General features: G+C 36.7%; 3 protein-coding genes across 3 annotated transcripts in view; 2 read left to right on the top strand and 1 right to left on the bottom strand.

Moving 5' to 3' along the window:
- The window catches only part of grin2ba (glutamate receptor, ionotropic, N-methyl D-aspartate 2B, genome duplicate a), a 180,908-nt gene extending 180,206 nt beyond the window's left edge, over positions 1-702 (bottom strand). The window contains exon 1 of the mRNA XM_028455112.1: positions 630-702. The gene's annotated coding sequence lies outside the window, so the exon portion shown is untranslated. The remainder of the gene's footprint in view (positions 1-629) is intronic.
- A 3,490-nt stretch (positions 703-4,192) lies between these two features.
- fmc1 (formation of mitochondrial complex V assembly factor 1 homolog) lies at positions 4,193-9,594 on the top strand. The gene is made up of 2 exons (XM_028455602.1): positions 4,193-4,375; positions 9,268-9,594. Exons 1-2 carry the CDS (start codon positions 4,247-4,249, stop codon positions 9,469-9,471), a joined length of 333 nt encoding a protein of 110 aa, XP_028311403.1. The 5' UTR covers positions 4,193-4,246; the 3' UTR covers positions 9,472-9,594.
- Positions 9,595-13,325: 3,731 nt separating this feature from the next.
- Positions 13,326-20,846, top strand: LOC114467988 (heme-binding protein 1-like). The gene is made up of 4 exons (XM_028454567.1): positions 13,326-13,680; positions 18,390-18,528; positions 19,320-19,500; positions 20,503-20,846. The coding sequence occupies exons 1-4, from the start codon at positions 13,603-13,605 to the stop codon at positions 20,678-20,680; spliced, it is 576 nt and encodes a 191-aa protein (XP_028310368.1). The 5' UTR covers positions 13,326-13,602; the 3' UTR covers positions 20,681-20,846.
- The last annotated feature ends 2,039 nt before the right edge of the window (positions 20,847-22,885 follow it).

Genomic DNA, 22,885 nt, shown 5'->3' with positions numbered 1-22,885 from the left:
CAGTCTTGGTCCCACACCAGGTAGGAGACGACTGTAAGTGATAAAAACTATAGAAATAAATCTTTTCAGGAGGAACTAAATACGGTTTTATTCCACTTGTTCACAAAATGAGATTCTTTAAAATGTGTGTTATCACTCATTCAATCCATCATTATGAGAGTTTTTTTTTTTTTTTGCATATACTGTATATGAGCAAATGATGTACTTTGACAAAGGGGGTACTGTACTTGGATTCAGAAATAAGTTTGAGAACCACTGTTGTAAAGGGGTTTTTTTTAATGAGAACCTAAACTTTTGTTGGGTGTAGACTGTTTTCTTCTTTTTTATTTAAACTCTTCACCAGCATTGAGCTCTTGTGAGTCTCTCAGAAAAATTGCAGGGTTTGCAAGTATTTTTGCACGAATTTTAATACATTAAAAATCCGTGTCGAAAAACAATGATAGAAGGAGATTTCACTGACAGATTTTGCAATGAAGGATTCATAATGTCCACCTATCATCTGAATCCCATTCCAGAGCCACATGTTATCTACCACACGGAAGCATGTCTGAGGAGCTAAGTTTGACTCCGTTTCTCATGAGCCCTCCAGAACCGTTTAAACCTTTCAACCACAATTCAGAGGAAATTACCTTTCACTGAAGGTGACAAGCGCTCAAGACACCAGAGATGACGAGCAGGGTTTGCCGCTTTTCCATCGTCGAGCCAAATCTGAACAGACGCTTCACAACAGGCAGCACCACCGCAGCTCTGCAACACATTCAGCTCTCTTAACTTGACCTTTAGCTGAATCTCAGACATCTGTGAAAATACAATCAGCAATCAGCAATGCGGGAAACGAGGAGATAAATGTCACAGTTATGGTATTTTCAGTCTGGATTCATCCGGTGAATATTGCTGAGCAAACATTGGGCTTTGTGAGCTTTTCTCCACACTTGTGAGATACTGATGCTGCCATTTGTGCTGCAGAGGAGGGTTCATGACTTTTATACCGATGGAGTGCAACAGATATTTCAAGCACTGGAAATGTATAGTTGCAAAAACAAAACTGTGTATTTATTTGCTTCATGACTCATGGCTTTTACACTTTACTAAACATCAGGGAGACTTAGTGATTCTGCATATCTGCTTTATATTAGAGTCATACATGACAGGATGTTTCAAAACTTATGTCTCCATGTTCTCCTTAATTTATTTGAATTGGAGACAAATTTAAACACAAGAAAGGAAATTATGATGGATAGGGCTGGGCAATATGGACCAAAATTCATATCAATATTTTATTATCAAAATGGCGATATAAGATAGGGTGTCCAGATCCGATATTGACATTGGTCCGATATCAGCCAGAAAACGAATATCAGATTTTATCGAACTGCATCTAAAATCTTCAATATATTACATTACATTTATCCAATTGTAGAATACTGTAGATATTATGTTGAAGGTTAAAATTTGTGTAATCTATTGGTTAATAATAAATTGGTCAGTTTTTCTCATACCTACTGTTGCTAACTATTGTTCTCTGTTTGAATAACATCACTTGATCAAGCCTTTTCTAACATTCCACACTACAAAATAAGTAATAAAAGTATGTATGATTCATGCTGATATCGTATCGGCTCGATATCGGCCAATACTCAAGGTTGCAACATCGGTATCGTATCGGAAGTTTTTGACATATAAAAGCAAGTCATCTGCATATAATGAGACCCGATGTTCTATGCCCCATCTTTCAATACCCTCAAATCCTGCTCTCCTCTTCAGAGCAGCCGACAACGGCTCAATCGCCAGTGCAAACAGCAGTGGGGATAACGGGCACCCTTGTCGGGTGCCCCGACAAAGTGAAAACGGCGTAGAGCGTTGATTATTTGTGCAGACTGAAGCATAAGGAGAAGAGTGAAGTAGTTTGACCCATGTGATAAGATTACTATTAAACCCAAACTGTTGCAGGGTAAAGAAAAGATATTCCCACTCCACCCTGTCAAAGGCCTTCTCGGCGTCGAGAGATATTATGGCCTCTGGGACATTGGAGGGGGATGGTGAGAGGATGACGTTAAGGAGCGTTCTTATGTTAGAATATGAATGTCTTCCTCTTATAAATCCTGTCTGGTCATCTGAAATGATCAGGGGCATGACGGACTCTAATCGACGAGCTAATAGTTTCGCAAGTATTTTAACATCTACTGGAAGGAGTGATATTGGGCGGTAGGATGCACAGTTTAGTGGGTCTTTACCCTTCTTGAAAATTAAGGAGATGGAAGCTTGCATTAATGTTGGTGGCAGGGTGCCTTGTTGAAATAAATAATTAAACATGTCGAGTAAAAGTGGAGCTAACTGATCTGAGAATTTTTTAAAGAATTCGACCGGGTATCCATCAGGACCAGGTAATTTGCCACTGTTCATTAACTGTATCGCTTCCTTGATTTCGGACAGAGTGATAGCAGTGTCTAGTTTCAGATTATTTTCACGTGAGAGCTTGGGTAGGTCTAGATTTTCAAAAAAATTATTTAGTTGATTTCTATCCGTGTGAGATTCTGATGTGTATAGCTGGGAAAAGAATGACCTAAAAGTACTATTTATTTTGTCCGGGTCAAAAGTTATGGAGCCTGACTCGTCCATTATCGTTTTTTTTTTTTTATTAATGAGATACGTTTTCATAGAAAATATTTGAAGGGTTTTCTGAGTTGATGAAATAATTTTACAAGGGGAAAAACCGAAAAATGCTTCCTGTAAAACGTATCTCATCATTTCAGAAAAACCAAAACGTTTTTTTTTTAATTCTGTGAATGCAATAAACTTCCGTAAAACTCTATTCTGGAAGTGTGCATGACATTAAAATGTGACCAAACGTTTTCTCTGTTTTCATTCACTCATTTTTTTTCCTCACCTCCACGTGTTCTCTGCTTCTGTTTATGTCCATTTATTCGCGTGCTCTCTCCCATTTCCGGTTGGTGTCTGTAGCCCCGCCCCTCTCATGCACAGACAGGTGTGATTGATTAAGTAAAGAAAATCATTAATAATCAGCATCCAATCAGAAGCAAACTTCTATCTGCGTTTCAGTCTGCATGAAACTAGTAATTACAGCTATTGTAACATTTTGAATAAAGTAAAGTTTGCTCGTTCTTCATAATTAATCACATGCATTTGTTCATGTAAATTGTGCAGCTGTATCATATCATATCCTATTGTTACTTTACACACAATTGTAAATTATTTTGTGCATGAGCAAAAATGCTCAGCATGTAAATATAAGTAGTATAAGTGTGAAATTATTAATTGCACAACTACATTTGGGCTTGTGATGTGTATGTTAAACCGAAATGTTCCTGAGCCTATAATATATTATAATTAAGGCTGTGTTAAAAAGAAATTGATTCATCAATTTTCCTTTAAATATTGCAATATCAATGAATAGAATGCTAAACTGTATCAAATTAATACATCTTTTTCTACTGTGTTCAATGCAGTACTGTGGGCTTATTAAAGTCTTACTGTAAATATTAATGTTTTTAATACTGCACCAAGATAGAGTTGCTTTCTGCTATTCACAGCATTAGTTCTCCTATCAATTATTAATATTAAAAATATGTAGCTACCTGCTGATCTTCTGCCCATATTTATGCATATTTATATGTATTGTGTTTTATTCTATTCTATATAATTATATTGTGTTGTTTGCACATTGTGTTCTTTGGTTTTAAGATTTTATTACTGACTAGTAAAACCAAACGTGAAAGTAGAAATTTCCTTTTGATTGCACTGTTTTGCATTGATTTTGGATTTTGCACCATTGTTGTTGTTCCCTCAGGACATTGGTACTATACCTGTAAGTGTTATATTGGATCATAGTGTATTCTAATTTTTAACATTTTTTTTTTTTTTTTACGGTTTGTTGTGTCGCAGAATTGCATTGTTTTGTCTTGACATTTAAAAAAATAATAATAATAATAATAATAATATGTACACTGTGTTCAGACTTCTATAATAATAATAATTATTTATTTATAGTAATTTAAAAATAAATGGGCACTGAATGACCTAAAGCCGGCCCTGTATAGAGTATATGTGCATCTTATTTGTTAAAACGGTTTTCATACTAGTGCATCGTGTAACACCAGCATTGATTTCAGCGATTTAAAGGGACATGTCGCCCCCTGGTGGGCAGAGTTTATAGATCGATTGTTCTGAGTTGGATTGAGCTAGCCTGGGTCGATCATCTCTGTCGTGTGTCTGAGCAGCCGCAGACATGGCGGCGCTGTCATCGCCGCTGCGTGTTTGTCGGGGAATATTAAAGGAGATACGGTTGAGTCAGGGTCCGAATTACAGACAGTCACTGGCCTACAACTATGTGATGGACCAGTACCGCAAAAACAAGGTTAGTGCCTCAATGACAGCGGTGCTAATGCTAATGCTAGCTGGAAGCAAAGCACCATAACAAACTGCTTGTAGCTTGTTAGCATCACAATAGCTACGAAGTGATAAACTGATGTTCCTCAGCTAAAAATTAAAACACTACGATTACTATTAAGTCAATTCGTATTGACATCGACAGCGTCTCACTCTAAATGTTTTTTATAACCTTAATAAATTATTTGTAAATGAAAGCTAGGTGAAGGGCATGCTACTATTAGCTGGAAGCTAATGAGAACCAGAGTTGTCCAACAGAAATTGGACATCCAAAGTGGAAATTAATAATAATAATAATAATAATGATGATGATGATGATGATACCATCCAGACACTTTATAAGGTTCACCGTTTCATCTGCCCTTTAAAGCAAATATAAATCATCATCCCTTATTTTGTTTAGTTATGTTTGTTTTTAGGTGATATAAATGTGTTTTATTTCTCGTTTTATTTATTTATTTATTTTTAATAAATATATTGAGCTTTGTTGTGATGAGAAATGTGTTTTGAGGCTAATATCTTCTTGACTCTTTTTTATTTTAAATAGCTTAAATTTTCTTCTATTTGTTGCTTAGTTATTTAGTTTGTTTTTTAAGAATCATCTTGGCGTTTCCTTAAACCAGATTTGTATATTTTTGTTGCATTTTTATGTAGCAATTTTGTCTCATGTAGTCAACTTTTCTGTATTCTCATTTATATATGTATTATTTCTGTAGTTTGATAAAACTCCTGGAATGTGTCATATTAAGAATGTGAATCAAAATACGGGAATTTGGTCTTTACGTATAGGTTACATTTATTATTGCTATGAGGAATTGTTGAATAAATTGACATCATTTGTTTATTATAGATATTTTATGTAAATTATCTGCATCAATGGGGTTTTTTTATTCTAGTCTTTGTTGAGCGCCGTTAAAGCACATCACAGTATTATTATCTATTTGATTAGGATTCCAGATACTAGATCAAGTATTATGAGTGACTTTTCCTGGATGAAATGGGAGCGTAAGATTGATAAGGACGTTGAGTTGAGATTCTTCACTATAATCATACAATTTTAACCTCTGTCATGTTTTTTACAGTGTCATTTATGTTGACAATCATTATTTATTGTTCTTCCTGTGTCACTCCTGTTGTGTGTGTGTGTTTGGTGGCAGATGGAATAATACAGTTTCGTACTGTGGGTTTTATATAATGGCAGCTTTGGTTGTTGATACATTTAAATAATAAATACACAAATTCCAGAAAGTGGCAATAGGTCAGTTTACGTCAGTCTGGGTCTGACTTTAACAGGACGATCAACATGTCATTTTGTAATTAATTAGCTGCCTTCAGACTGGGGGTGAGTATTGGCAAGGTTGTTGCAATACGATACGTATCACGATACTTGGGTTGAAGCCAAAGTACTTCCAAACGTCAGCTTTGTACTGTGTAGGCGTTATTTTGTTAGCCATGTTGTTTGGGATTTGAGTCAGTCCTCTTCTGCCACTGTGACTGCCTCTACTACAGAAATGGCGCTGCGCTGCACAGCAAAGTGGCTCTACGGCGCCATCTGCCGAAGTTGAGGTGCGGAAGTGGCACAATTCGAAAGGTTTTTATGTAGGAACAGTAGCTGGTCACCGTGCCCAGTAGTTAGGCTGCTCCGCTGAGACGTGACAGTGTCTCCATCAGTAGAAAACACGCATCAGGAAAAAAAGAAGAAAAAAATGTTTTGTTTTTTTTGTTTTTTTTTTAATCAATTTAAAAAAATAAAAATAAAAAAATCGATTTTAAAATCAGCACCCAAAAAATCGCAATATATCGTGAAATCGATTTTTCTTTTCTTTTCACACCCCTGCTTCAGACAAGCTTGAACAGCTTTGAAACTAGGGGTGTGTATTGCCATGAAATATGCGTGATAGGATTCACAATTTGCATGTCGCAATATGATATATTCTGATTAGGGCTGGGCGATATGGCCTTTTATAAATACCGCAATATTTTTAGGCCATGTCACGATACACGATATATATCTCGATATTTTGCATTACCCTTGAATTAACACTTTGATGCACAAAATCACACCAGTATGATGATTCTATATGTCTACATTAAAACATTCTTGATCATACTGCATTAATATATGCCAATTTTAAACTTTCATGCAAAAAAGGGGATATCACAACTAAGTCAAAGTTGACATAACTGTATTTATTAAACAGTGAGTGGCTCAAACATAAAATTGTCAACAGAAAGTGCACGTTCTGTGCAAAATTGTCACAGAGACATTTCAAAACAAGACATTAGTGCAGGATGCAACTCACATGGCATTTCAAAACACAAAATTAAAGTGCACTTTTTGTACATAATGCCACTACAATATTTTAAAACAAATAGTGCCCTTTTGTGCATGTTGTCATTAAGATGACATTTCAAAAAAAAAAAAAAAAAAGTCCGCGAGTTTAACGGTATGGTCATTTTCAACACCGCAGACTACAAGCTGCGATATATCGAGTATATTCGATATATCGCCCAGCCCTAATTCTGATACTAAACGGTATAATATACATTGCAGTACATTGCGAACAGTTACAAATATATATCGCTATATTATATCGAATAATATATCACAAATAGTTTGAAATTAGGTGTGAAATACAATTTATTAAAAAAAATTAAAACTTACGAGAACAAGTAACTAACTGTAATTCAAGTACCAATATTAAAAACAAGTGATAAGTTGATTCTGTTAAGTTCTTAAATTCTGGTTTAAAAAAAGGAACCACATACATCTATTAAAGTGCCATCAACTTCCAAGCTAATATATTAGCTCAATTACATGTTTTTTTTTTATGTTTAAAAAAACATGATTAAAAAAATTGATTTGGACATTTTTTTTTATCGATACAGAAATCGTGCTGTAAAATATTGCTATATATCGCTTAATCGATTTTTTGTCTTACACACTTATTAGAAACAACTAGGGATGTCCTGATACAACTTTTTCACTTCTGATACGATCTCAATATTGCAGCCTTGAGTATTGGCCGATACCGATATCAATCCGATGCGATATCAGCACAAATCATACATACTTTTATTACTTATTTTGTAGTGTGGAATGTTAGAAATGGCTTGATTTAAAAAATAAATTAATTAATTAATTAATTAAAAAAAAAAAACAGACCCATTTATTATAAACCAATGGATTACATATAATTAACCTTTTAGAATAAGAATATTCTATGATTGAACAAAATACATGAAAAAAATAAAATAGGAAATATTAAAAAAAGTCATCCAAAAAACCATTATATCTTATATCGGAGATTTTAGATGCAGTCTGATAAAATGCGATATTCATTTTCTGGCTGATACTGGACCGATATCAATATTGGATCGGGACACCCCTAGAAACAACAGCTTTTTATCCACTATTGTCCTTCTGTAGGAAATGTTTTGTTTCTTTATCTGCTCCTCCCACTGCCACTTTCTCCTTCCTTCCTTTCTTTCTACTTGTGGCAATAAGCAATCTGTGTTCAGCATGTCCATCTAAGTGCCTGTGCTCTCTTTCTATGTCTGTGCAGTGTGCAGGCAACATAGGCTCAAAGCTCGTGTTACTCATGCTTGGGTGGCCGTGGCTCACCAGGGTGGCTGAATGCATGTGCAGTCACTGAAGCAAAACAGCTAGAAGGAACTCCTGCTTGTCATTTTGTATTAATCCCTGCTGAAGACATCCCAGGGCCTTATAATGCATGTCTGAGGCACTATGGAGGTTTAAATGTTCATGCAGATACAGATTGGAAAGGAAGGAAATCAATCAATTAAACAGGCAAGTAAAAAAAAATAATAATTAAAAAAAAAAAAAAAAAATGAATCTTATTTGGCAGGTTTTTGTTAATCTTTTAAATTTTGGGGAGAAAAAACTTATACATGTATCATCATCATGTACATAAAGGATGTGACTGGTTTATCATGTTTGATTTGTAACAGATTATTTCTTATTCAAGGTTCCTGCAGAGCCTTAAAAAGTCTTAAAATGCATTAAATTCATGAATCTAAAAATAATACCTTAATTGTCATTAAAATGTCTTAAATCAGTGTTTCAAAAGTCTTTAACACATAAGAATGATTTTATGATTGTAATTAGTCTCACATTTTAAAATAAATGGTAGCATTTGTTTTGGTTTTTTTAAATATATAAACATGGAAAAATGTAAATTTTGCTTGTCCAAAGTTTTTTCTTAATGGTTTTTATTTTTTTTGTAATTTTTTTTATTAATTTCTGGCTATTTTTGTAGTCGTCTCTTGTTTTGGGAGTGATTTGGATTATTTAAATTTAATTTCAAATGGCAATAAAAAAGTCTTGATTTTAATTTTACTAAAGCTGTAGAAACTCAGTTATTCTTATTACAAATAAGACACAATAATCGGTTCTTTAGTTGACCTAAATAATTTATTTTAATCCTCCTCAGGCTCTTGTCTTATGCTGCATAATACATTCCACAAAGTGAAGTGTTTTCATCAACCTGTCCAGAAGAATGAAATATTTTCAAGGCCCCTTTTTTTCTACAAAATTTCCACAAAATGGCGTAAAAAAAAAATGTAACCAATAACCATTATTAAAAAAGCTAAAAGACGGTGACTATTCCTCTTTAAAAATTGTAAAAATAACTCTAAAAAATAATGTGCAATGACATATTTTGGAACTGTATTAATTCATTTCTCATTATTCTATTTTACATGCTCAAGCCTCAAAGCCGTCCTGCGCCCCACTTTAGAAACCACTGCTTTAATGGGTGTTTGAATGTTATAGTTAAGGTCTAACCAAGTTCATCGCTACATAATTCAGTATTTTCTCTTCTTGGATGTCTCCTACAGGTAACAGGAGAGAGATACTGCCGTGCCCAGCAGGAGGCGCACCACGCCTCTCAGGCCTACCTGTGTCTACTGACCTCCACCAGGAACCACATGGTCCTCCACAACCTGTATCACGCCAAGGGGGAGCGCAGCCCCGAGCAGGCGGCCGGCATGGTGGGCCTCAGGCTGCCCACGCAGCCCGGAGGGAAAGGCTGGGAGAAGTAAAGCTGGATCCAAAGTGAAATATATAAGACGAGCACTACACACTGCTCCTAAGGAACTCTGTGATTGATATTGATGATTTCTGTTACTTTTCTCAAATAAAGCAATGATTGCAGTACCAATGGATCCTTTGAAAGCTGTGTTTGAACAACACCCAGCCTTAAATACACACACACTGTTTTGATCACTGTGCAGCTGTGTAAAGGCATCATTATGGAGCTAAAATTATCCACTACTGTTTTAGCGCTGAATAGCACATACCACGTTCCCGAGAATTCAGTGAAATGACTCGGCTCCACCTAGTTAAACAAATGAAATTGTGACATAAAATTGTAATGTATGTTGAATTGCCTTTGAAACGATATATCACACGACTATGTTCTGAAAAATTTAGCAATAACCGGAAAAGGGGGTGGCGCCCCCGTGGCACATACGAAGTAATGGGCCCCATTCTTATATTGGTATGTGTCAATGATTCGGTGCCACCAACTGTCGCAATATTTGACTCTCAAATAAATGAGAAAATGATTTTGCCTAAAAAAAAAAGGGGGTTCCCCTAATCGAGTTGTGCGAGGCATAATCGTAATCTACGTTGAATTACCTTTGAAACGATATATCACACAACTATGTTCCCATAAATTTGGAAATTACCGGAAATGGGGAGTCGGGCCCCATTTCAAAAACAGGGCGTCTCATCATATTCATTTATAAAGTATTCATACCAAACTGCATTTGGATCTAACGGGAACTAACGGAGTAGTCATTTGAAAAATGAGTCGTCCTGGCACCCTGTGACACGTACGGGGTAATGTGCCCCAATTATATATTGGTATGTGCCAATGATTGTATACCACCAACCGTCGTAATATTTGACTCACAAATAAATGAAAAGAAAGAGATGGGCTCCAAGCGTCGATGCGTACACATCCATAGATTATTAATACCAAATTTCAACCCGATCCGTTTATGAATAACAGAGGAGTCGCAATTTTAACTAGTGTAAACAACAAGAAGAACAAAATGAGTGGTGTTTCGAGTCTGGTAGCCCAGCCTAAAAATGTCACTTAGTGGTGTAGTAATGTGTGTATCTTCTACCTTTTTGTCCTTTTGTTGACCCGGAAACTATTCATCCAACAGTGATCTTGATTTGTGCACAAGAGCCCTTCATCTGCAGCAGAAAATGCAAAAGACGCAAAGAGGAATTAGGATTTTTTTTAACGTCTTCTGACCTCTGTGGGTCCTGGTAAAAATGATGTTCTGCCATAATATTTTACATTAAATGAATTACTGTAATTTACAGTATATATTATTTGGTTATCTTTTAATCCTTTAAAACACAAGTCTGGACCACATGAAAATGTACGACATTCAGTTTGTTGAGGAAAATTAATGTTAAATTACAATGTATCAGATTTTTGAAATGTCTTAATTGTTTGGCAGTTCAAACCAACACTTAAACTTGAAGATTAATCATCATCACATCCACATGTTAGTGCAGTGACTGGTTGTTCCATGAATCTAATATTCCCATCTGAAGCTGGAGGTCACAGAGTCAAAGTAAATCTTTGTCTGTGACATAGATCAGATGTTGACACTCAGAAGGTTCCTGCTGCTCGCTGAGCTTCAGGGTTTAATTAATGTGTTTCTGAAGCTTTATTCTATGATCCTTACATAATGTGGACAGTGACCCAGAGATAATTGAGGACACAGAGGTATCTGCACTGGGTGGCTCTGGAGCCTCATGTGGCTCTTTAACTCTTTTGTCATGGCTCCCTATAGCTTTAAAAAATATATATAAATAAATTGTTATTTTCTTACAAAGGGTATTAACGATTAATTACATTGAAACCAAATGAAATTATAAGAATTTGTCAACCTAAAAATAAATCACATTGTGCACTAACGCTGCCACCTTCCTACTTCACCTCCTGCAACACCTACAGACCCTCAACTTTCCTTGCACCTGTGGTTAACCTTAAGTTTTAAATCCCTGGTAAAGATAACTAAATCAACTAAAAGACTATTATGGAATAGATTTTAATTGTGTGGGGGACAATTGTATTTAACTGCCTACGTGCCGGCTTTAATATGCATGATTGATATGTGGCAAAAAATTAGTTGACCATCATGATCATGTGTTATCAAATGCAAGTAATTTTTTGTAGCCCTTCAAATACAAAATAAAAAAAATGTTCTTTATATAACATTATTCAATATAATTTTAACTGTAAAGAATTGTATACACTGTATTGTCTTTATTCAGAAGGTATATTTTTATTTTTGCAGACTGCTGCTCTAACCCTTAAAACTTTCCCTAAAAAAGTTATGAAATTAAAAATATTGTATTTATATTTGAAATAGTGTATTTTTTCCAAGATTTTTTTTAAAATAGTGATTTTTTTTCCAATATGTGACAGCTCTTTCGCTCTCTTTGCTATTTACTTTATTTACACTATCCCCAGTGTTGATCAACTGATGTAATAATATTATATACTCTTGTTTAACTGTTTAAATCAGATCATTTTAGAACTTTACTGCAGAGTTCTGATCTCCATCATAGTTTTCACATTTTGACCTTGACATTGCACACACCTTATAAGTCCGTGTGTAGTCGATATAAGGTGAAGTTACTTTGTAATATATCTCTATTATCATATTCTCTGTCAATGTGATTTGTTCTAAGCCCTGATGATACTGCATGTGTTTAATGTTCTTTGTCTTCGTCCATACCTCAGCCTTTTTATTGAACATTCCATTTATTTTTACCTATAACTGATCCCACCCCTCTCACCCTATCCCCAGTGTGGCTTTAACTAAACTGACCCCCACAGCACAGCAATTGGAAATGACACAGGCAGAGCTACACACACACACACAGCCAAGACAACTAAGTCTACAGTCCGATCCATCCTGACACTCCAACAGCTATGGTGTCAAAATTCGTTTTTTGTATAAAAAAAAAAGAAAAAAAGCAGAGTGTAGGGGACATCCAACCATTTTCAAGCATCCCTGAGCATCCTAGCTGACAAACACAATGAGAGAAAGGCCAGCAAAAGCTAAAGAACCACTGTATGTGTAAGACTGCTTCAGATACCTGAGGATGGGTAAACAGTTTTATTAACTGGGATTTGAAGTGGCTGTTTTTTTTTGTTTTTTTTTAATTAAATTTAGTGTGCCACCATAATCCAAGTCTGTGGCCCTGCAGTGCCCCCCTAAACAAGATATCCTAGACCCGCCCCTGCGACACCAGATCGTTATGGTTTGTTTTTATTTTCATATTCCTATTGAGTTAAACAGGTCTGACCCAGACTAAGTATGAAAGTATATCCAAAGTTAACTTTAAATAAAAGCATGGTTAATTTTCAGAATCATAATCAGATATTTTATTTACTTTATTTATACCACCAGGGAAATTACCTTTTTTTACAGATTCTTCAGGATATTTTATAAAAAGAACAAACACAAAAACATAGTAAAAAAAAGAAAAGTAAAGAAAATGGCTGTTAATTACAGGGAATTAATACAAGTGCACACCTCCAGTAAATTAATAATAATAATAATGTACAAATATAATACAGAGTTCCACTGCAGTTTGTTTTATTATTTTTTTTCCTTTTCAAAAATATAAAATCGTAAAGCCACTGATACCTAAATATACATCACAAGGGAGCTTTCAACATGTGAACTCTAATGACCCTAATCAAGTCAGTATAAGAAGAATGATCTTTTTACCCTCCAGAGTCCTTACAAACCTACTAAAGATTAGTAACGAAGTATATCCTATTTGCTGTTACTTCATCTGTGATGCGGTGCGCCCTGGTGAGAGGAGGGCGGAGACGCTGCTGTGTTCACTAGAACTGGAGAAGGAACAGAGGAGTGAGCATCATCACCACATCTTTTCATCCTAAAAGTCAAAGACGATCAGATTCTCTGTGGAGGAGCGTCTGCGCGCCAAGGATCCCTGTGCGCATCTGGAGCTGTGCGCAATTCAACCCAACGCGTTTGAAACATCTGGATTATAGGCCAGTAAACCAGACAACTGTCACTCGGAGATTTGGGAGATTTTTTTTTTAATCTTAAAAAGATCAAAGAGGAGAAAGCAGTCCGCATCGGAGCCCGGCGGAGGGATCTGCCATGTTTGGAATGGTTAAAAACTCGCTCTTCGGGAACACCGAGGAGACCGAGTACAAACTGCTCAGCAGCGAGACTAAGGTAAGTGAGTCCCAGACAAGTTTATTCTCTAAAAACCAGCTGCCATTAGCGCAGCTAAATGGAGGATTCCTGTGCGTCTGCAGCTACGGTTACGCACGTACGGCACGGTGTGTACAGCTTCATCCAGGATTTAACTCCATAAAATGACGCTAAATCCTTAAAATGTGTCAAATTAGCCTCGAGCTCATGCCTCCCACAGCTGTTTTCCTTTGAACCTAGTCAGACAGCCTGACAGTTGGTTTCCACTGACCCATGAGGTGAACCCGCCTAAGGGAACTCTGTCAATGAGGAAAGATGTTATAACCTTCAATACATCTATCCTCTCTGTTTTTCCCACTGTACCCGCGTGCGTGCGTATGTGTGTGGGACGTGACGTCACAGAGCAGGAAGGTCATGCCCTCTGCATGTCAGCCTAATATACAGTACCTCCTCCTTGTTGCATCCATTCACCTCATTGATGGATATCTGAATCAAAAGGCCACGTCAGATTCAAATGATGGGTAAATGGAAAGCTGCTTTGTGTGCAGAGAAGTTTGATGGAAGGTCAGACTGTATATTTATGTATCAATCAGGCTTTACAACTTTAGAACTGATGAGATGTTCCCGTTAGGGCTGGACGATATGGACCAAAATTCCTATCGCGATATTTTTTTTTAATTTTTTTATTTATTTATTTATTTCATGGCGATATACGATTCGATATAAATCTCGATAAATTTAAGTCAATAAAAACTTAGCATAAAGATGATTCTGGGTTAAATTTGTTTACGCAAAATGCCACACAAGCACATGTATTAACAAACAGCGGCACAATATGTGCCACTTTTTGCTTTTTCTCCTCTAAGACAGTGTTTTTCAAATGGGGGTTTATAATGTTTATTTTTTAGTTAAAATGATAATCATATTAGTGAAAATGGAAATTATCTTGATTGGAAAATAAACTGAAAATACAAGGATCAATCTTGGTCCCACACCAGTTGGGAGATGACCTGAAATGATAAAACTATAGAAATAAATCTATTGAGGAGGCACTAAATACTGTTTCTTACCACTTATTTACAAAATGAGTTTCTTTAAAATGTTTGATATCACGCATTCATTCCGTCATTACAGTATACTTTATATTCGTTTTTTCACAGTATTCTGAGCAAAAATTGTAGTACGACAAAGGGGGTACTTGGATGCAGAAATAAGAGAAGGAACAACTGCTCTAAGGGTCAGCATGTGTGATTGAGTTGTATAGTGTGGCTTGTTTATAGGGGAAGGTCTGGGTTTAGACGCACTCAGCAATCCATCTAACTGTGCTTTACCTGCTGTTCTGAGAATTCATGAAAGCAGCGACTCCTAAAATGAGTATTTTGCGACAAAATAAGCTATAAAAAAAATATGTATATCAATATGCAATATTGTAATTTCACCCAAATGCAAAACTCAATATATCTCCAATATCAATATATTGCCCAGCCCTAGTTGCCGTCTGTCAAAAGATCAATACAGGATCCTCCTATAAGAAGGTTGGGGTTCTGGTTAATAATAAAGGAAACTATCATCCATGAACAAAGGTTCTATAATTAAGCACTGAATTCATCTTAATTCATGATGGCCAAACTCGTGTGATGCAACAACTAATTTACAGAAATAATTAACACCAAAAGCCAGGGAGAACATGGCAAAACAGAAACTGGATTACATTTCCAAAACCCAAACCCAAAGACAACAGGCCAGAGCCAAACACAGAAGGAGGATTTACTGTAGATTTAAAGAGAAGTAGTGAAAAAGGAACACATTCAGGAATGACTTCAAATGGATTTCAGGAGGGACAAAAGAAGATATCCGTATTAGACTATGAAAACTTTAAAAATAAAATAAAATAGAAGCGCCCTGGCTGAGATACAACAAGGGTGCCTAAGAATAATGTCAGTTTGATAAAAGCCTTATGATTATTGTGGTTTAGTCACTGTGAAAGTATAATGCTAAATGTATAATTTCACAACATATATTTCAAATCACAATGACAAAAAAAGCTGCCTTTAGTTTTATGGAAAATGACGTTTAATACATTTTTTATGAAATAAAAATCATAACATTTTACATCATCAGTGCAGTGTGTGTTCCTCGTGTACTGAAACAACCTAAACCTCCAAACTAAAGCTGCATCAAATCTCTGGACTTGACTGATGTCTAGAGAGACACAAACTGAAATCAGAGCTCGACATGCGATCTGGGGAGCGTGCGTCTTCTTCCGACATCATACACTTTTAATTAAACCTGACACAAAATACAGAGGAGCTGCCCACGTTTACAGACGACACCAAATCTGCACAAAGGACTTCTCAGGCAACTATAATCACACGATGCCTTTTATCCGCCCCAGTGTTGATAACACATTGTGTGGCTCTTTTCAGAACACAATGCACTTGTGCTGTATGAGTTGGCACAAAGCAGTACTTTTACTCACACATTCGCCAACACTTGACAGATAAATCCAATGTGCTACACCCCTAAAGTCACAGCCACTGTAATGCATGGGTCCCACTGACAGACCCTACAGTACAGGGACTACAACACTCCCCCCGATCACAGCCCCCATGGTTACCTGTCAGTGTAACCACTTCATTATAACGTCTGTTTACCACAGGATTCCACAGTGAAACTTAAACTGTAATGTTAAAGAGGTCAGCCATGAGAAGAAGGGAAGGAAAGAAGGAAGGATGGATGGGAAGGAGGGAAGAGGGTGGAGGAAGCAAGTAAGGAATGAAGGTATAGGAAAGGAAGTGAGGGAGGGAGGGAAGGAAGGAGGTAAAAAAAAAGAGGAGGAAGCAAGGAAGAAATGAAGGTATAGGAAGGGAGGGTGGGTGGAAGGACGGAAGGAGGCAAATAGGAAGGAGGAAACAATGAGGGAGGGAAGGGATGGAGGAAGGAAAGAAAACGGAGGAAGCACGGAAGAAATGAAGGTAGGGACGGAGGGTGGGTGTAAGGAAGGAAGGAAGAAATGAAGGAAGGGAGGGAGGGTAGAGGGAAGGATAGATAGGAAGGAGAGAAGAGGGGAAGAGAGGAAGCAAGGAAGGAATTAATTTAGGGATGGAGGGTGGGTGGAAAGAATGAAAGGAGGAGGCAAAGAGGAAGGACGAAGCAAGGAATGAAAGAAGGGAGGGAGGAAAGAGAATGGATAGAAGCAAGGAAAGAATGAAGGAAAGCAATCAATGAATAACTTTATGTATAAACGCATCTATTATTTAAAAAAAATCTACAAATAAAAAGACTATACAAAAACATGAATTAATAGAACACTGTTTACTGTATATAATATAATGTAATATATATATATATATAAGGTTCAACAACTGATTACAAAGTGAAATTATTCTGATCACAAATCCAGTTCATTCTGGGTTTGTGTATACAGACAGTCAGTCCATGCAAGAGATTAAATACAGAGACAGTTACTCAAAGACACACACACACACACGCACACGCACACACACAAACCTACAGTAAATGTTGACCACAATGACGTACATGTTCTAGAAACAGAGTACCTGGAAATTAAAAAACGCACACAAAACAAATAAGAAAAAAACTAATTTAGAAAACTCGTTACATTGATGAACTTATGAACAGCATCAATAACATCTATTGAGAGAAGAAGCCTAAAAAGTTTATCTATATTCTGATGGAGAATTTACAATCATAGATTTGATTAAATTGGGATTAAAATCGGAGGGAATTTCTCTTTTGCATGGACCCTTTAATAGAACATCCCTGCTATATTTGGAAACATTAAATTATGCTTAAAATAAATATAAAATATAAAGTATTATGAGGGTGGAGAAGCTGTTTTGGTTGGATGAAATAATTTAAACTGGATTTTCTTAATAAGCATAAGCTTTCATTCAATAACACAGTATATTTAGCAATTATGATGCACTAATTTAAAAAAAGTCAAATCTTTTAAAGCTGTTGGTATCAAACAAACAAAACTAATAAAGTCTATATCTAATAGCAGCCTGGAGTTATGTAAGGGAAATGAATGACTTTCATGATGCCACAAAGCCATGTGCAGTTAAAGGCCGTATAGTATAATCCTGTTAGTAGTGAGCATGACCCACATCAGCAGCAGATTCTTTCAGAACTGATTAAAGTTGAGTGACTTTGCGCCACATTAAACCTACTAAATCATATTTAATGCAAAACTGTTGCATCACGTTAACACTGCGTCTCTGTGGGGGTGGAGGGGGATCTCAGGTTGTGTGTGTGTGTGTGTGTGTGTGAGTGTGTATGTGTTTTCATTTTGCCAGCGTGCAGTTATGTAAGACCGTGCATCTCTTGCCCATTATTCTCTGCAAGCTGAGTGAACCCTGCAGTGCAGAAGAAGGAATTAAGTCAAATCAGCGTAAATTTGTTTCATCTGTATCTGCCCGCTCCGGCCTTCCACACCCACGTGTGTGTGCAGTCACGCACACACGCAGACAACACACTGGGCCTTCTGAGTATGAAGTGCAATGGTTGTGCACTTTTCGTCCTTGGGAGCCAATTGTCAACAGTGGTGTGTCAGAGGTGGTTCATGCTTGAAGTTAACCTCTCCCCTGATCCTGACTTTAAAATTAGCTCAACTGTGTGTGTGTGTGTGTGTGTGTGTGTGTGTGTGTGTGTGTGTGTGTGTGTGTGTGTGTGTGTGTGTGTGTCCTGTGCCTCTTTGTCTACCTCAGGATGGAGTGAGCTTTGAGGTGAGACGGTACGATGGCTCCAAATATGCTGCAGTCTCGTCTGAGGGTCGAACCTTCGACCAAGTGAGTGGAGAGTTGGTGAGGAAACTGCTCATGTACATTGGAGGAAGCAATGAACAAGGTAAACAGTCGGGCAGATATTAATTCACCAACCTGTGAAACTTAATATCTCATTTCAGTATGTAATGTATATCCCTGATCAGCTAAACCAGTTTCAATTTAAAAAAAAAAAAAAACATCATTGTTTAGTTTGAGCCCAATTTTTTATTTTTACTTTTGAAGAAATTTAATTGAATAACTTTGTAACATTTGGACTTTTATGATATCAGTGATTGGCCTAACACAAAACATCAAGAATTATGAGTTCTAGGGTGTCCCGATCCGATATTGATATCGGATATCAGTCCGATATTAGCCAGAAAATGAATATCGGATTTTATTGGACTGCATCTAAAATCTCCGGGCTCCAATAAGTTTTTGTTGTTTTTGTCCCCGCCCTCAGTTGTTCCCACCATATACTGACAGTAAAAAATAACTGAAGTGGACTTGAATTGTTGACTATTGTTCTCCGTTTGTGTAACATCACTTGATCAAGCCTGTTCTAACATTCCACACTACAAAATAAGTAATAAAAGTATGTATGATTCGTGCTGAAATCGTATCGATATCGGCCAATATTCAAGGCTGCAATATCGGCATCGTATCGGAAGTGAAAAGGTTGTATCGGGACATCCCTAATGAATTCTATGAAAACTATGAAAAGAAAGAGAAAGCGACTGTGTATCAATAAACAGACACAAAAGATTAGTTGGTGCGGAAATACATCAAAGAAAGCTGTAATTCACAAAATCTAATTGAGTGTTTTATTTAATCCTAATTTGACCTTTTCTATCTTTTTATTCATGTTCTTAGGTGAAGCCATGGGTACAGCAGAACCCATTATCATCACAGTGTACCCACGGAATGACGGGGTTTTCTCTCGTCGTTTGGTTGTGGGCATTCGTATCCCGACGGCCTACCAGCTGAGCCCACCGTCTCCCACCGACAGTGCCATTAGGATCGAGGACCGGCCTGGCATGACTGTCTACGCTCTGTAAGTGTCCTGGTATTTTGACAGTAATTTATTCCTTTTTTGATTCATATCTATGGTAACAAAATACACAAATGCTAAAAGTACATTTCCCCATAGGGCACGTGTTTAAAAACCAAGGCTTGGGGGCTAAATCTGGCCTTTTAGAGTATCCAAATTGTCCCGCAGGAGGAAGTAATAATGACAGAGAAAGCATTAATCATTGCGTAAATTAGTATCGAATTCAATTATAAATAACTCAGTCCCTTTAAGTTAAAAAATGCAATGAAACTTCACGATATTTGAAGGGGCGTGCTATTTTCCCGTGCCTTAATCACACGACTACAGTCATTTTTATTCGCAATTTAATCACAATTGTCAAAAAAACTGTTCTGGTCTTTTAAAATCTTGCCATTTCTTCCAAACACAAAACTGCCCCAAATTAAACAAAAATTGGTCACAAACTTGTAGAACATTTTAAGAGATCCAGCACTGATATCTATCATTTATTACTTGGATATTGTAGATGCCTTACATACTGTATATATCAGTTATACGTGAAAGTACAAATTAGGGTACAAAAATTATGAAATTGCTCTTTGTCCCAACTATAATCTGTGGCCAACTTGAAATCAAACTACTCCATTTTTGGCCCCTGAGCAGACCCCCTGCCAGCCTTATAGTCAACTCTCAGGTAACAATATCATGGTCGGTTTTATTGTTTTTCTTATCCCCTTACACTCACACCAATAGAACAGGTCAGTAGTCCATCCCAGGGTAATGTGGCACTGGTCAAGAAGCCAAACAACCACATTTATTTCGTGAATCAGCTACCTTGATCAAGATAAGCTAGTATAAAGGAAAAATGAATGGATCATTAGACTTATGTGACCCAAGAAATGACAGAAGGGTTACATCATAATTGATGTCACTACTGTCAAAGCAATGGACACTGGACAACTTAAGGAACTTATAAGAACAATTACAAATGCTTTCTGGAGATTTTGAAGAACTTTTATTTCACAGACAGTTCGGCGGCTTTGCAGGAGAGAGTGAGTACCGAGCAGAAGCCTTACGACTGACTCGTACCCTTGGAGAAACGGCCCCATTTCAACGCAAACAATACTTCTGCTGTAGCTACGATCCACCACTGAAGCCTTACGGACGCAGAAATGAGGTGTGGTTTCTACAGGATGAGCCATAGAAGTGTCATTGTTCTCACTGGAAGTCAGTTTGTCACTTGGATTCACCCTTTCTCCTCTGACTCTTCCTTGTCTCAGTCAAACTGGGGCGTTACAGTGCAGCAGATTAGTAAAATAATTGTTCACTTCGGTATAAAAGCATGAAATTTGGCACAGATACTCTCTAAGGGCCAGTATTTTGGAAACAGGCGTTGGCCACTCAAAAATTCAATATGGCGGCCATTTTTCAAGATGGCTACTATTGCTATTCAATGATTATTATATAACCAAAAAATGCTCGGATCGGGCCAAACGAGGTGTCAGCGGAAAAGTCTGGTCCGCCTGAGTCCGAATATGTGCATCCTGCCCGGTCCAGTCAGGACTGCACCCGCGAGTGGCGAAACACTCAATCGCCTCCAAATGCTTGGCAAAAATCCAAAAATGCTCGGATCTGGTCAAAAGAGGTGTCAGCGGAAAGATCTTTTTTGATTGAGTGTTTCGCCTTTCGCGAGTGCAGTTCTAACTCTGACCAGATCCGAGCATTTTGTGATTTTTCCCAAGTTTTTTGAGGCGCAGTCCTGGCTCTACCCGGAGCGGATTGAATAGCAATGGCAGCCATCTTGAAAAATGGCCACCATATGGAATTTTTGAGTGGCCAACGCTTTTTTTTCCAAAATAGTGGCTCTTAGAGAATATCTGTGCCAAATGTTATGCTTTTATACCAAAGTGAACAATTCTCATGAAATATGCAATTAATCTGCTGCACTATTAAGTCATGGGAACGACCACCTGTTTAGTATTTGGTTTTATTTTTGTAATCAACTTTTCATTTTAGCCCTATTTTGAAGTCCTTTATGCTCACACACAAAGACCATGACAGTGTAACAACTGCCTATATATAAAGCATTTAATTGATTTGTAAATTACTAGACCAAACTTAAATAACTCTCCAGGCTAAAAACGACAAAGTTAGACACAAATACTACACAATAAAACAAGTGGTTATTGAGTGGTTTGTGCCTTTGTTGATCCCTAAAAGTTCTTCAATGCAAATTGCTGTATACATTTATATATTGTTACGTTCAAAGGTAAACCTATAATAGTTTCACTGTTACACTATAGTATATTATCTGACAGACGTATAGTCACAATTTTGGACTCCTGAACAAATTGACTCAATACAATGATCCTCTAAACATAAAACCCATCATAAGTCACCTTCAACTCTTTTTGAACAGAATGAACCAAATGCTAGTCTTAAATAATTTGTCAATCTTTGGATCATAAAATGAGTTTTAGAATTTTTTTTTTTTTTTTTTCTCATTTCATTCATGGTTGTACTGCTGTTGATATTACAGGAGTGACCTCTACCTTAATAGCAAAGGTAGCAGTTAGCAAGTTGCTAATGCTAAAATCTGGGTCAATGGCCTTTTGTTGCCTGTTTTAGTGCTTAGTCATATTTTCATCCACTTTAGCAAAGCTTGTTGCTGCATAATTACTGATGCAATTCAGAATTCTTTATATTATTTGGTCTATATTATAAAACGGTTGTGTTATTCTTACTTATTTCGTCCTTCCATTTGGAGTAGACAGCCGTGCTATGATAGTGTTATACAAGTTGAGGTGTAAAAGATGTTCCAAAATAGTCTTAAGTAATTGTTTTGAAAGAGATAATTAGCGTTAGCTAAATACTTGTTGAACTTTGTATACAATGGAGGTTGCCCTGCATAATTGGCAGAATTAAGGGCATGCAAATAAGGTGTGGCTAATATCCCCCAGAGCTCCGACTAATTGTTTATTTACAAGGTAAATCACGGATGTGTTATGTGATCGTCATTCTTGGTCCGGTAACAGTTTACCCATTATTTTGGTTAGAGGAGAGAATTGAGCATTACCAGAACAAGTATGTTATAAACTGTTAAGTAGCTCAAGATTGCAGAAAATGTTATACTAATAGTATTCAAGAGGATGGGTTTTAACCCAAGTAGCCTTGTGTTTGACCAGTAAATATTCAACAGTGTGAATATATATAACGACAATTGGTGTTCAAAGGCAAAAAAAAGACTAAATTCCTTTTTATTGTTACATATTGGTCCTTAGAAGTAGGCAATGTAAGGTACTAACTTAGTAGACTTCCCTTTCCCCTGATAGATACCACTATAGGGCTTTATATGTACATTTTATTCCTGGTGTAGGACAGTCTTTACTCAAGAAAAATGATTAAACAC

Source organism: Gouania willdenowi, chromosome 8, assembly GCF_900634775.1.
Source record: "Gouania willdenowi chromosome 8, fGouWil2.1, whole genome shotgun sequence".
NCBI classification, from domain to species: domain Eukaryota; kingdom Metazoa; phylum Chordata; class Actinopteri; order Blenniiformes; family Gobiesocidae; genus Gouania; species Gouania willdenowi.
This window is presented reverse-complemented; position numbering and strand designations above follow the sequence as displayed.

Bases quoted from the DNA above. Each gene is read 5' to 3' on its own strand.
- fmc1 (XM_028455602.1), top strand. From the start codon at position 4,247: ATGGCGGCGCTGTCATCGCCGCTGCGTGTTTGTCGGGGAATATTAAAG. The intron at 4,376-9,267 runs GTTAGTGCCTCA...TGTCTCCTACAG, and splicing joins ACCAGTACCGCAAAAACAAG to GTAACAGGAGAGAGATACTG.
- LOC114467988 (XM_028454567.1), top strand. From the start codon at position 13,603: ATGTTTGGAATGGTTAAAAACTCGCTCTTCGGGAACACCGAGGAGACC. The intron at 13,681-18,389 runs GTAAGTGAGTCC...TGTCTACCTCAG, and splicing joins TGCTCAGCAGCGAGACTAAG to GATGGAGTGAGCTTTGAGGT. The intron at 18,529-19,319 runs GTAAACAGTCGG...TCATGTTCTTAG, and splicing joins TGGAGGAAGCAATGAACAAG to GTGAAGCCATGGGTACAGCA.